The sequence below is a fragment of the Ailuropoda melanoleuca genome, chromosome 10 (assembly GCF_002007445.2).
Source record: "Ailuropoda melanoleuca isolate Jingjing chromosome 10, ASM200744v2, whole genome shotgun sequence".
Lineage (NCBI taxonomy): Eukaryota > Metazoa > Chordata > Mammalia > Carnivora > Ursidae > Ailuropoda > Ailuropoda melanoleuca.
In genome coordinates, this window is record NC_048227.1 from 96,235,132 (window position 1) to 96,248,868 (window position 13,737).

The 13,737-nt window shown below is 35.4% G+C and overlaps 1 protein-coding gene across 1 annotated transcript; it reads left to right on the forward strand.

Moving 5' to 3' along the window:
- Window positions 1–1,676: 1,676 nt before the first annotated feature.
- On the forward strand, window positions 1,677–10,586 carry VIP (vasoactive intestinal peptide). Its single transcript, XM_011226270.3, has 7 exons — window positions 1,677–1,845; window positions 3,069–3,183; window positions 5,042–5,164; window positions 5,975–6,079; window positions 6,832–6,963; window positions 7,993–8,081; window positions 9,770–10,586. Exons 2-6 carry the CDS (start codon window positions 3,077–3,079, stop codon window positions 8,036–8,038), a joined length of 513 nt encoding a protein of 170 aa, XP_011224572.1. The 5' UTR covers window positions 1,677–1,845; window positions 3,069–3,076; the 3' UTR covers window positions 8,039–8,081; window positions 9,770–10,586.
- The last annotated feature ends 3,151 nt before the right edge of the window (window positions 10,587–13,737 follow it).

Here is a 13,737-nt window from a genome sequence, read left to right on the forward strand (position 1 = left end):
ATTATAATGGGAGAAACTGTTTTTACCACTGGAAAAATCTAATGTAGTTACTCTTTGTGATGCTAAGTGTTTCCTTAGACCAAGTAAGAATCAACTTTTATGGCTTTTTTCATTTATATTTTTCTGCTTATCCTTCAGCATTGGTTTTTCTGTGACTTTCAATCAACTTACTTTGCTGTTTCTGTTCTTAAATAAAATTGCTTCACTGAGGATTGAGTGATGAAGAGCTAAGGATAAAAAATTCCACATGAGAACCATTTCAACCTCTAGTTTGTAATAATCAGGTAAAAAAAGATTTCCTGGAATTAAGCCACAGGAACTCTGGCTAAAGTCAGAGCTGTCAACTGGGAAACAAATTTCCAGACATTTTGAAATTTAATTCATTTAATTTTTCTTGTAACTGAATTAGAAAATATGATTAAGCATAGCAGGATGATCTTTTACTGGATCAGTCTGGCTTTGAATGAAGCCAATAGACACTACAATTTTAAAGTAGAAGAAAGAAAGGGGGCTTTAGGGTCTTTCTCCCTTGAGGAACTTATGAACAAAAATATAAAAGAATACACACACTGGAAATTTTTAAAAATTATAGGAAAATTGGCATTTTACTTTGTTGTCCACAAAGGTGTTCATGTGGTTGTATTTTTACCTGAAACTCTGACTGAATAGATGCTAGTCTAATTTGAAGTAAAACCCCAACAAACAGAAATTAAGTATTTATCAAAGTATTCCACAGATGCTTTCCAGCTAGTTCTTTGAAACCTGTCAATTGACTGAGCTAGAAATGTTCAAAAAGCTGGTGTGGGTGTAAGTGTGAATTCAGGGTTGGAGGGGAGAAACAGAATAATTCTGTATAGTGCAAGGACCTATACAAATGATGAAAATTTCTACCTTTACAAAGGAAGGAAAATTGAATCCCTTGAGATATACAGTCTGAGAGTTTATTTTTTGGATCATTTGAGGTTTTTTATGTGAAAGTGCATTCGGAATTATGATATTTTGTACAAATGTGAGGTGGCAGCACCATTGTGACTTTATACAACTGTGTGTATATTACACTATCTTAGCGCCTTTCTGAAACGTTTATCTTGGGAATAGTTTCAACACAAAGGAAATGTAATAATAGAGAAATGGGGAATTATTTCTAGACACTTTTACAATTAAAATAGATACAAGAAAGACTAAATCAGGATTTACTTGAATAGCATAAAATATTTTAAAAGGCTTTAGAATTGATACTTTATAATAAAGGAGAATTATACATTTGTAGGCATAATGAACATAAGTGTTGGGTTTTTTTTCTGCATCTGTTTCTGCACATAAAACTCTTATTTTCTGAAGGAACCCCAATGGCCCTGGCTATAACACTAATCATTCCCTAATTTCATCACTACCAATTAAAGATTAAAACATTTCATATTAAGCTTAATACCTTTCTGTTGTTGTTGTTTATTTAAAGAAAAGTAAATTTCCTCTTTATATTTTATATCTTGAAGTTACTCACTATAAATTTATATAAATCAGACATAATGACAATTTAATAAGAACTCAAGCCTTATTCATCCTGTGGGAGTACTACTGTGACGTCTTTCAGAGAGCTTTGTGATTGCTCAGCCCTAAGTGTAAGCCCTATAAAATGATGGGCTTTGAAATGCTGGTCAGAGTAGAGTGAAAAGCAGTTGCCCGGCAATAATAGCCAGCCCATAGCCAGTACCAAGTTCTGGTTCAGCTCTGAGAGAAGAGAACTGGTGGAGCCTTTCTCGGCCTCATAGGGCTTCAGCACCTAAGACAGCTCCAATAGTCTCCTTCCATACAGAAAGCTCCAGAGGAACACTCCCTGGCAAAGTGAGTAAAAACTTTACCTTTCTTCCTCTTCTTTTTGTTCCCTCCTCCTGCTTTGAAACTTTTCTCAGGGTATACTGAATGTTTCTCTTTCTTGAAAAGAACTTTACAGTGTTCCTCCTTTACAACAACAAAAAACAAGTCTCTCAAGTCACCTGGTAAGTGTAGAAATGCTTTAACTTCTTATATATTTGTGGATTTTCTGAATTCTTTTGGTTGGAAGATGCTTTGCCCTACTTGCTCAATACTTTACTCAATACTGTCTTTTTAAAAATGTATTAAAGTAGGGCGTGTGGGTGTGGTTTTTTGTTTTTGTTTTTTGGGGTTTTTTTCCCCTGTTATATAAATTTTTAACTGAAGTGTTCAGTGGGTACATTTGTTTCACAAGTTTCAACTTGTTTTTTTTTTCTTAGTGTTGTTCTTTCTATTTCATGTGTTAGTTATTTGAACCAAGGAAGCATTCATTTTCCTCTTTAAGTCTAAACTCTGTGATTTTTATAGACAGAAAGAAAAACAAAGCTCAAATTGTTTTCTATCTACGAACTATTTAGAAATGAAATCTGTAAGTGAATTAGATGTAAAAAAGCACAAACATTACTTTTAATATATTTTTCCTTTTGTGGTAAAAATTATCTCAGTGGTAATATCCAGTTTAATAATTTTTTGTTTGATTTGCACTATTAAGTGAAGCTTGTTCAAACCCGGGCATCAACAAATAAATTCCTAATAATCTCTACAATTAAAAGAGGAAAAAGAAATGTATATACAATTTTATACTTATATGCATATATACATACATATATAGACACAGATTATTAAATAGATGATACTCCAGTGTTATATTAATTAGACACTAGAAACTTAAACTGCTTCTTTAGTTAGAAAAGATACCAAACGTGGGTGCTACAACCCTGTTACAAGAAGATTGTTCCCATGGGTATTTCCAGCACTATGAAAGTATGGCATTACACATATACTTGGCCCAACTATGTGCCTAGTGAGAGATAGGCAGCAGTTGAAAAGACCCTAATTTTTATTCAAGCAGCTGTCACAAAAAAAAAATCTTGATTTAAAAATTAATTATATTGCAGTTTAACTCTTTCTATAAGGTGAAAATTACTTTTTTCCCACTCTACAAGAGCCTTCAGAAATTACTACTAGACACTCAGAATTACTTTGTTGGTGATATCTTTGGTTGGAAAGCTGATGTGATTCTCTCTTTCAAGGTACAAAGATGGAAACCAGAAGTAAGTCCCAGCTACTCGTGCTGCTAGCACTTGTCAGCATGCTCTTCTCTCACACATTGGCATGGCCTCTTTTCGGAGCACCCTCTGCTCTGAGGTAAGTATTCTTTCAATTCAGACAGTTGAACATTCCTTCTTTATGTACATGGGAATTTCCTATTATTATTTTGGACAACTCAATTTTTTAAGTTACTTACTATTTATTTATATCTTCTGGTTGACGTGTTAAGCAAGTTTTTGGAGCATGAAATCAACATGATTATTCTATATCCTGGAATCCACTCTCAGTGTCAATGACTAGTTTTAAGGATAGGGTGGATCACATTTCCAAACAGGGAGGAAAAAGGATTTGATTTTCTTTTCATTCGAAACCAGTTTTAGATAAGTAATACAAGCTTTTATCCATTGTCATCTCAGTTCGGTTCAGTTTCTGATGGAAAAAATAGATGTTTAGTTGCCTGCCTCATTATAGCTCATTATCAAGATAAATCAATAAATAATCTGGAGGTTAGTAGTTGATTAGTAAAGCATAGATACAATCATGCTGGACAGATCTACCTATCTAGCCAGAATCAATTTGCCAATATTGTAAATTGTGGAATAACTGATCTACTGAGATACCTTCCCCCAGTGAGTGAATTTTAATGTACTTGGTTTCAACCTTAAATCCTTAGTTTCACTGTTATCTATGTTGTATTTCATATTTCAGATTCAGAAATTATAACACAACTCTTATTTAAAGCTTTATCTGAAATAAAATAAATTTATCTTAAAGAAATAAACAGTAAATGAAAACCACATTAGTTTCATTTTTCTTTCCAGTTTATAGGCACCACTATATCTAAGGGCAAAATTGTCATCTCTTTGCTCATTTTTCCATTTCTGATTCTTTTTTCAAGGTAGACTTATACTCAATAGACTGAATAATCTCTAAGCTATTAGCACTTGTGAAATCTGCTTAAAGCCAGATCTTATGTTGCTGTATAACTAAACAGAATGATTCTATATGAATGGTTATATCACATATCACAACAAAGAATCACAAGAATGCTGAAGTTTGCATTGATTGCTAGGCTTCCTATGAAGAGGACTGCTTGTCACTTCTACCAACTACTACATTTTCAAAAGATGCACAAGTACCCAGGAGCTGACGCACTCCTTGGAGGTTTACTCTAATAGTGAAAATAGACATGCTCATAATTTTAATAGTGTGCTGGTGTTCAAAATGTGCATGCATTCAAAGCTATAGTCATATTCCAAGTATAAGTATGACTATTCTTAGTCACTCAGTAAAGCATTGTACATCCCTCGCTAAAATTGTATTAATACATAAGGTTAGAAATAGGAAGACAAGACCCTACAAAATTTATTGAATTTGAATAACTCAGAGAGAGAGAATATTCAGAGATGGAGAGATTCTTTGTACTTGATTAATTCAGAGAAATATATCACACTAAGTTGAATCTTTGGATTAAAGCTTACAGACCTAGAGAAAGAAGGGCAGTTAATATCCACCTCTTGAGAAATGTTTGACAAATGATAGTAAACACCAACAAATATATGAATTGCTCCCAGTTTTCATATAGAATACTTAAAATTTTTTGAAGTTTGTATTTTGTACAAAATTTTTCTACTGTGAATAACTTTGCAAAGTGAAGATATTGCCAACAAAGTGTACTTTGCTTAATGCCCTGATAGGATTGAACTAAGTAACCCTTATGTTTGTTACATACAGCTTGTAAAAGTTGCATGGCATCTCTTTTATGGGATAATTAAAAAATTCACTATTTATACTCTAAATCATACAAGCCAGTAAATCTAACTGTGCTATCCATATATTGTGAATGGGTAATACTTCTCAAGAATATTATCTTATCTCCACTGATTGTAAAACCATAAGCACTATTTTCAGAGAAAGGAATAGATTATACTTCTACTGTATGTTTTCCTAATAGGTTGGATGACAGAATACCAGTTGAAGAAACAAATGAACCTGATCAAGTTGCATTAAAAGTAGACACCGACATCTTGCAAAATGCATTAGCTGAGAATGACACACCCTATTATGATGTGTCCAGGTAAGTTTGTTTTTTGTCGAATTTTATTTTAGAAAATACGTTTTTGAAATATAAATGTTTTACATTTCGCATCACCATGAAGCTATTCCTACAGTACAATACTGCAGGTTTCCATGTACCCTTGCTTCATTCAGCCTGATCTATGGAGGCTCTAGCAGCCACACCTGATTTTCAAGTGAAGAAGGTGTAACAAGCCAGGATCAACAAACTCTTCACGTACACAGAACGGTTTGTCTAGAGCAGCCTTGAAGTATAGACAGAGCAGCTCTATACTGAAGACAAAGTATAAAAATTCCTTGTAACAGGTGGGAAAGTTGGCTGATAGTCCCTAAGGGCCTCTCTATCTTAAGAGATTTTGTTTCCAAATACTTTGGCAGAAGTCACTGCAAAAAGTATAAAAAGGTTTTTGCTAAAGTCAGGATAGTTTCTCCTTGTACGTACCTTTATTCAGAAATAAAGCACCATAAATAAATAAATAAAGAGAAACTAATTTAAATATATTATTTTTCTATCAGTATGTATTGGAGAATTAGTTTTATAGACTCTACCAGAAACCATTACTTAATATTGAGATATACTTCTAAAAATTTAAATTCTTTAATTTTTCAAAGTTTTGTGCTAGAAATATCTATCCCAATATAAGTGATTAGAAAATATATCTTATTAGTTTGTCAAAAAACATTCTTTTGGACTTAAGTTTGCCTGAGAAGCTTTCAAATAGCTGATTAGTTTCTTTCTTGTTTAATGAGGCAAAAGAATATTTTAGGAAACCATTGACAAAATAGTGGCTCTCCTTCTTCCTTCTTTTAGGAATGCCAGACATGCTGATGGAGTTTTCACCAGTGACTTTAGCAGACTCTTGGGTCAACTTTCTGCCAAAAAATACCTTGAGTCTGTTATTGGAAAGCGAGTTGGGTAAAGAGAATTTATATTTTATCAAACACATTATGATTTTTTAATCTGCAAGTTATTTTTTTTTTCACTGTTAACAATTTACTTGCTTGGCTCAAACTTCATAACCCTTGATGATGAGCAATTTAGTTGAAAAATAACTTATATTCTTAAATAAAATATACCAGGCCCATGGATTAGGGAAATAGACTTTTTAGTGATATCTTACTACTCACTGGCATACTTACTTTTCTTAAGTGGCAATCATTTATAAATTTACAATCAAATTGAACTAGATGCAGCAAAAAATAAGGCATAGTATAAACTGAAGCAAATTTAATATTTACCACAGTATTTGTTTTTAATTTTTGATCAAACCAAGCATTGGAAGTTGTTTCTTTAAATGGCCAATTGCTGAATATTTAGATGGCATTCTTCAGGGTGGCAAAGCTTGCAAAGAATTTATTTTTAAAGAAATTGTCCTCCCAATGGGGCAGAACACAACTTCTAGTATTCCCCCATTTTTTTTTGATAAATTATTTGCTCAATTAGTACAGAATGTGTGTTAAGGCTCCCAGAAAGTGCCAAAATATGTTGGATTATTCCTTGCTCCCCTATACTTAGGCTTAGATATATTTTTCTTTTAGTCTTTTTGTAGTAGAAAACACATTAGGCATTGGAATTCTTTTTTATCTGACTCCAAGAAATTTGGAACTTCCGCACATTTATCATTTCTTGTTAAAACCCTTTGATTTCCTTTCCCTTGCATTCCTTAGCAATAGCATCTCGGAAGACCAGGGACCAATCAAACGCCACTCGGATGCAGTCTTCACTGACAACTATACCCGCCTTCGAAAACAAATGGCTGTAAAGAAATACTTGAACTCAATTCTGAATGGGAAGAGGAGGTAAAGGAGCAGAGAACTTGCTAAAATGAGAAATTATATTGAGTTCAGAAATAGAAGTTACATATGAAGGCTTACGTATCTATCTCTCTATCTCATTATCTATACTCAGGAAGCAGTAATGCTCAACCTTGGCTGACATGAGACTACCTCAGCGAATTTTTAAAATCCTCGTGTGGGGCTTACCCAAAACCAACAGCCAGAAAATTGGTACCTAGGCATTGGTATTTTTTAGGAGCTCCCCCACTAGATTCTACTGTGCCTCTAGGGTGGAAAATGAGACTCTAGAGACATTTACTCTGAATCTGGGGACTGGTTTATCAGAAGTGCTAATATTTTGTGTTTTGTTTTGTTTTTTTTTTTAGACTGTATTTATTTTAGACAGAAAGAGAGAGTGTGTGAGCAGGGGGAGGGGCAGGGGGAGAGGGAAAGAATCTCAAGCAGACTCCATCTTGAGCCCAGAACCTGCACTGGGGCTCAATCTCACAACTCTGAGATCATGACTTGAACAGAAACCGACTAAGCCACACAGGCACCCCCAGAAGTACTAGTTTTTTAAACATATAAAATGCAGTCAATTAACAATTTGATACCACATGGAACTCCCTTCATATACATACTCAGTACCTTTATTTTACCAAATTACGCCATGAGTTCTTTTGTATTCTAAGATTCTATAAGACCTATGTTTCTCTATGGTGTGTAAGTATTATATTATAATAAGTAGGAAGTGGGATGCTCTCTCTTTTTATTCCAATTATTTTTGTTTAGATGGTGAGTATTAAGAAGAATCTGGCTTGGGCAAGATCAGACAAGATGAATGCCTTTGCCCACCAGATTATAATTCTGTAAAAATAATTTTAGACACTTTAAGATTAAGGATAATCTTAGGTAATAATCTCAAAGATAATTGGTTAGGCCTCAGTGCACTTTGCAGAGCACAGAGAACAGCAAAAGTCACACATCATCAGTTCCGTGGAAGCTTTCTCATTGAAGAGCCTTGACATGCACTTTTCTTTTTCTGGTCTGCAGCAGTGAGGGAGAATTGCCTGACTTTCCTGAAGAGCTAGAAAAATAATGGAAAAGCTCTTTGAGGCAAAGCTGCTGACAACCTCCCAGTGGTGGGTATATCTATGTATTCTTATTCTTATTTTATTCTTAGAGAAAACATCTAATTATTGCAATAGGTAAGAGTCACTTGGTAAAAAACAGCTTAGGGTTCTCACAATGAGGCCTCATGGAAAAGGACACTTCTATCTGAAGTGGACCCCAACCCAGTAACAGCTGAAAATGATTCATGCAGTGCTCTGACAGCAAAAAAGAGAAAGCTCACAATGGGCCAACAGTTTGTTACCTGAATGGCACTCCTAGTTTACTCAGACTTATTTCTAACCTTCTGTCGAGATATAAAACAGAGGAATCTGACTCACACTAATGGGAAAAACTGGCTTTTTCTTGAGACTCGAGCCATGCTGCTTTTATTAATTTAAGGTTTAGCCCCACGAATGAAGGTTAGCACCTCATTTAATTTAAGTAAGGGAAATACCACCAAACTGCAGCATGGTTCATTATTACGAAAATATGAAGACACTCTGGCTCTAATTGTATTCCTTGAACCATAGCCAGCTTCATGCAGCAAAGTTAAATGTAGCTTCTCTTACCTATAAAGTGAGTGTAGGTGCTATGATCCAGTAGTATTTATACGCAAGTATTGTTAAATAGAGAAAACATGAGTAGGCTTTTTCCTTTGTTAAGTGATAAGCTTGTCATCTCAGTTGCTTTTATGTGCATATGGATACAAGACATAATTCTTTCCTGAGTTACATTAATGTTGACATTAGCTCCTAAAAATATATTTGTAATATTTGGCCAGTGCCTAAAGGAATTTTATGTCAACGTTGTATTGGAGGTTGGTAAACTTTTTCTGCAAAGGGCCACTGAGTAAATATTTTTGGCTTCGTGAGTTATATGGTGTCTGTTACAACTACTCAAACTTTGTCCCTGTAGCATGAAAGCAGCCACAGATAACATATAAATGAATGGAGCCACTGTTACAATACTATTTTATTTGTAAAACCCCAAGGTAGGCTGGACTATAACCTCTGACTAGGTCAAGGAGACTAAACTAGACCCACACTCAGACCAAAGGCAATCCATGTTCTTACTGAAGTTCCTGGAGCAGACAGCTAAGGTTTTTGTGAGAGTCATCAAGTGTGGGCAGAGTGTCCGAGAAGACACCTGCCTGACTGGTTGCTTTTGTCCTTTGAGAGACAGACGTTCAGGGTCCTGCACTTGCCCGCTCCTTACCATGTATAGACATTTCAGAGAAACAAGTCTCTTTGCTCAAAGAAGAAAAATCACATAGAGTTCTTGAAATGTTTACAACAAGAAGTCTATTTTGTTTAATTAAGAAATACAAGAGGCACTAAAATGTAAAGGAGGATTAATCGCTGTGTCTTTTGTAAGCCTTAAGATCATTTATGAGATTCCATCCTCCCTTCTTTTCTTTTCTGAATGGGTAACTTTGGACAAATTCTTTTAATGGGAAATCCTGTGTGTCAACCATGTGTGAAAATTAAAAATGGGTAATTATAATGCCTAATTAAAGTGCCTCTTCACGTTTGAGTTTCTTTTTGATAATCAGTCCTTTGGGAGATACATTTCTGATATCCCAGAACATGATTTCCTGTCATGACAGGCTCTTCACAAAGGGCATAGGGAAATAGATGTGATCAAGTGAGTGACTGAAACTAAGATGCTGTAAATAAAAATATTTTTATGCTTAAAACACCAATTCTTTCTTTTTCAGAATTCGTGAAGGAAAATGATAGACGAAGTAATTATATTTTGAGTTCTACACACGTAATTCAAGAAAACAACTTCAATATCAAAACCAAATAAAATATATAGTGTTGTGAATTTTGTGATTTACTTTATCCTAATGTAATAACTGTGATGTTTACATTGTAAATATTATTTGAGAGTTCTAAAATTTGTCTTTAACTCATAAAGATCCTGTAATTTCGTATGCTGCGTATCCTTTCTAGCAAAAATATATTTAAGGATAAGTAAATACTAGGTTAATTCCAATTATGTGAAGCTTTTGGGGAGGGTAGTAATAGAGCACAAATGATATGTTTATTTATAGAGCATACTTAACTATTCAGAAGCGTGGAGCACATAATCAGTGTGTCTAAATTTGAATGTTAAGCAGCTAGAATGCTGTGTTATATAAACTGCAAAATGTCTAAGAGAAAACCAAAAACAAAGATAAAAAGGCATTCTTCAAAACAGATTTTCAGAAAGTGGCATACATTTTCACATTTTTAGGCATCATTTATTTTGAGTAAGGTGTAAAGTCTCTCCAATTCTCATCTCTCATTGCCGAAGGCTCTCTTCTGTTGTGGTATTTCAGAGAAACAGAATGGCCTCTGTTTCTGACATCTGATCTTTCCTTTCTGCTTGTGTGAAGTATGTGTAAAATGTAAACTGAATGGAACCTTTGTTTTTCAGTAATAAATTTTTTTTCCGTAATTACTCAAATAATGTTTTGGTCATCAGCTTCCTTCAGTGAAAGTACATTTGGAAACATGACTATTTTTCCAAAAGGATTGTAGGAAATTAAATAGAGAAAATAAAGATCTTTGATTATCATTACGGACACTTTCTATTGTTTTGATTCTGTTAAATGATGCAGCAGTAACTCATTTTAGCTCTCAAGTTCCAGGCATTAGATAGTTTTTGTGATGTTTGAGGTAGGACTATGTTTGATTCTGTGTGGGTTCTAAAATCACAGTGACTTAAATATGAGAGAGATTTCTGTCTCATCTAAAGCCAGAGGGAGAATATCATGGGTTAGTTTGAAGATATTGCTCCATGAAGCCCTCAGAAATCTAAACCTCTCCTCATGATCCAAAATTGCAGCTGGAGTTCCAGCCATTATCTCTGCATTCTAGGCGGTAGGATAGAAGAAAGAGCATAGAAAAAACGGGGCAAAGAATGCATGCAAGTTCTCTTTTAACTGATATTCTATGCTAAGAATCTCTTTGACTAGAGCATAGTTTTATGATCAGAGTCATTTGGAAAACAGGCTAGAAAATATTTTGTTTTTTTCTGGATAGTCATGTGCCCTACCAAAAACTGGGGTCTAGTAATATAAAACAAGGAAATAATAAACTTCTGGGGGATTTTTTTGATCAATTTTGGGCAATGGATCTTAAATTCTTACCAAAATCCTTAAAGAAATAATGAAGAAATAATGAAGAAAATGAGAGTCGATAGACCCTAACCGTTAATGGGGAATCATTATCATCACAAGAGAAAATTTTCCTCAGGTTCATTTGCTACAATTAGAACAAATGGCTATATAAGGAGAGACTAGTCTAGAACTACCAGTAAATGCAAAACAGTTGACAGAAGTTGAAGTGAACAGGGCTAACTATATCTTTTGCTCATTTCTGATTCCACAAATCATTAAATATTTGTTAAGTGACCTTTCTATGCAAAGCACTACAGTGAAAACCGAAAACTTCTAGTGTTATTGGCACATAAGACACTCGTAAAGATCAAACGGGGACATAATTGTAATGCAATTCAAATGCATATCTAAAGAGTTTTAATTTTATCTTATTAATGTAAGTCTTCTCAATTTAGTCCTCATTCCTTCAAGGATTATTGATCAAATGAACCTGATGAGCAATTTAGATATCTGAGAGATGAGTGTTCTGGGCGGAGAGAAAAGCAGGTGCAAGTTAGGGGAAAATCCTGGCATATCTGGGTGGTAAGCAAGCCGACGTGGCAGGAGCTGTGGGAGCAGGACTGGGCAGAGTAGGACACGAGATCAGGGAGGTTACCAAGGATCTTGTGGGGCCTCACAGGCTGCCATAAGGACTTAGCAGTGAGATGAAAAGATGCAGCAGACTTTCAGACAGTGGTGTGATATTATCTGAACTGCATTTTAACAGGATCATTCTGGCTGCTGTGTTGGGAATAGGGTGAAGGGGTGCAGAGGATGGAAGCAGGGGGAGGAATGAGGAAGCTATTGCTAGAAATCAGTCAACTGATGATGGTGGTGACCGGGGTCCACACAGCACAGGTGGTGAGAAATAGAGTCTGCATATGCCTCAAAAGTAGCATCAGATTTTTTGTGGATAGTTTGAAGATAGGGAAGAGAAATGTGCAGAATGATTCCAAGGTAAATTGCCTGAGCAACTTGAAGAATAAGGGCTATGAACTAGGATGGAAAAGACCAGGGGGGAGGGGGAAGGCCGTTCCAAGGGAAGATGGGTTAGCCTTGGACATGTTACGTACCTAAGGGGTTCTGAGGACATGCGGGTTTGCAGGCCAAATTTGGAAGACTTCAGTATAGAAATGAGATTTAAAGACGCAAGTTGTGAAATCACAAGGGACTAAATGTAGCTAAAAAAGAATATCAACACATAACCCCTGGGTGTATTAATTAACTTGGGCTGTCATAACAAGGTGCCACAGACTGGGGAATAAGCAAGAGAAATTTAATAGAGCACAAATGAAGTTCTGGAGGCAAAATTTTGTGTGAGGTATTAGCTAGATTGGTTCTTCCAAAGCACTGAGGAGGAGAATCTGATCTTAGCCTCTCCCTGGCTTCTGGTGGTTTGTTGGCAGTCTTTGGTTTATAGAAGCATTACCCAGATCTTTGTCTTGATCTTCACATGGTATCATCCCTGTGTGTGTGTCTCCAAATTTTCCCCATTTTATAAGGACACAGGTCATATTGGATTAGGGCCCATGCTAATGACCTCATTTTAACTTGGTTACTGCTGTAAAAACCCTATCTCCGAATAAGGTCACATTCTGAGGTACTGGGAGTTAGGACTTCAACATATGAATTTGTGGGGGTGAGGGGGTACAACTCAACTATAACCCTGAAGCACTCCAACATTTTTGGATTGGGATGTTGAGGAACAAATGGGCTAAGAAGAACTGAAAGAAGAAGCTAGGAAAATAGAAGAAAAATTGGAAAAATGTGAAGTTCTGGAAAATAAGTAAAGAAAGTCTTTCAAAGGAAGAAGGCATCATTAGCAGATTTATATGTGCCACTGTGTAAAATAAGATCCATTTGTTGATTTCTTAAACAAGTATCTATGTGTCCCACACTGTTCTAGGCTCTGATGATATAGTGAACAAAACAGACACAAATTCCTGCCCACATAGAGCTTACATTCTATTGAGGGAAACAGATGGTAGCATAGTTAAGTAAAATACATATTAAGGTAGAAAGTGGCAAGTGCTGAGGGAAAAACAATAATGCAGGAAAAGAAGATATGAAGTGTTGAAAAAGAAGGTTGAAATTTTAGATAAAGTTTCTGTAGGAGGTGAATTTGAGAAGAACCCTGGAAGTAATGACAAATTTAGCTGACAGTTTCTATGGGAAGAACATTCTAGACAAAGGAAATTCCAGATGCAAAAGCCCTTAGGTGGGGACTTACTTAATATTTTAGGCAGAGAGGAGACCAATTTGGTTTTAAGTAGTGAAAATGACTAAGATACAAGGGAGAAGTTACGAAGAACCAAGCCACATAGGGCATCCTAAGTCATAGCAAAACTCTGGTTTTATTTTGGATCAGATGGGAAACTATTAATAGAATTGGTTGTCATCAGTAGCCTTCACAATAAGAGTATTGGTAGAATAATGTGGATAAAAGTTGGGCTGGAATGGGTCCAAGAGAATGGGGAGGGGGGTGTCTATACTGTGAACACTGATGACTCTTTGAGGTGTCTTCCTGTATAGGAGAGCAA

What these genes read in the sequence shown, in the direction of transcription:
- VIP (XM_011226270.3), top strand. Translation starts at nt 3,077, where the DNA reads ATGGAAACCAGAAGTAAGTCCCAGCTACTCGTGCTGCTAGCACTTGTC. An exon ending in GGAGCACCCTCTGCTCTGAG is followed by an intron (nt 3,184 to 5,041) that starts GTAAGTATTCTT and finishes TTTTCCTAATAG; the next exon opens with GTTGGATGACAGAATACCAG. An exon ending in GTTATTGGAAAGCGAGTTGG is followed by an intron (nt 6,080 to 6,831) that starts GTAAAGAGAATT and finishes TGCATTCCTTAG; the next exon opens with CAATAGCATCTCGGAAGACC.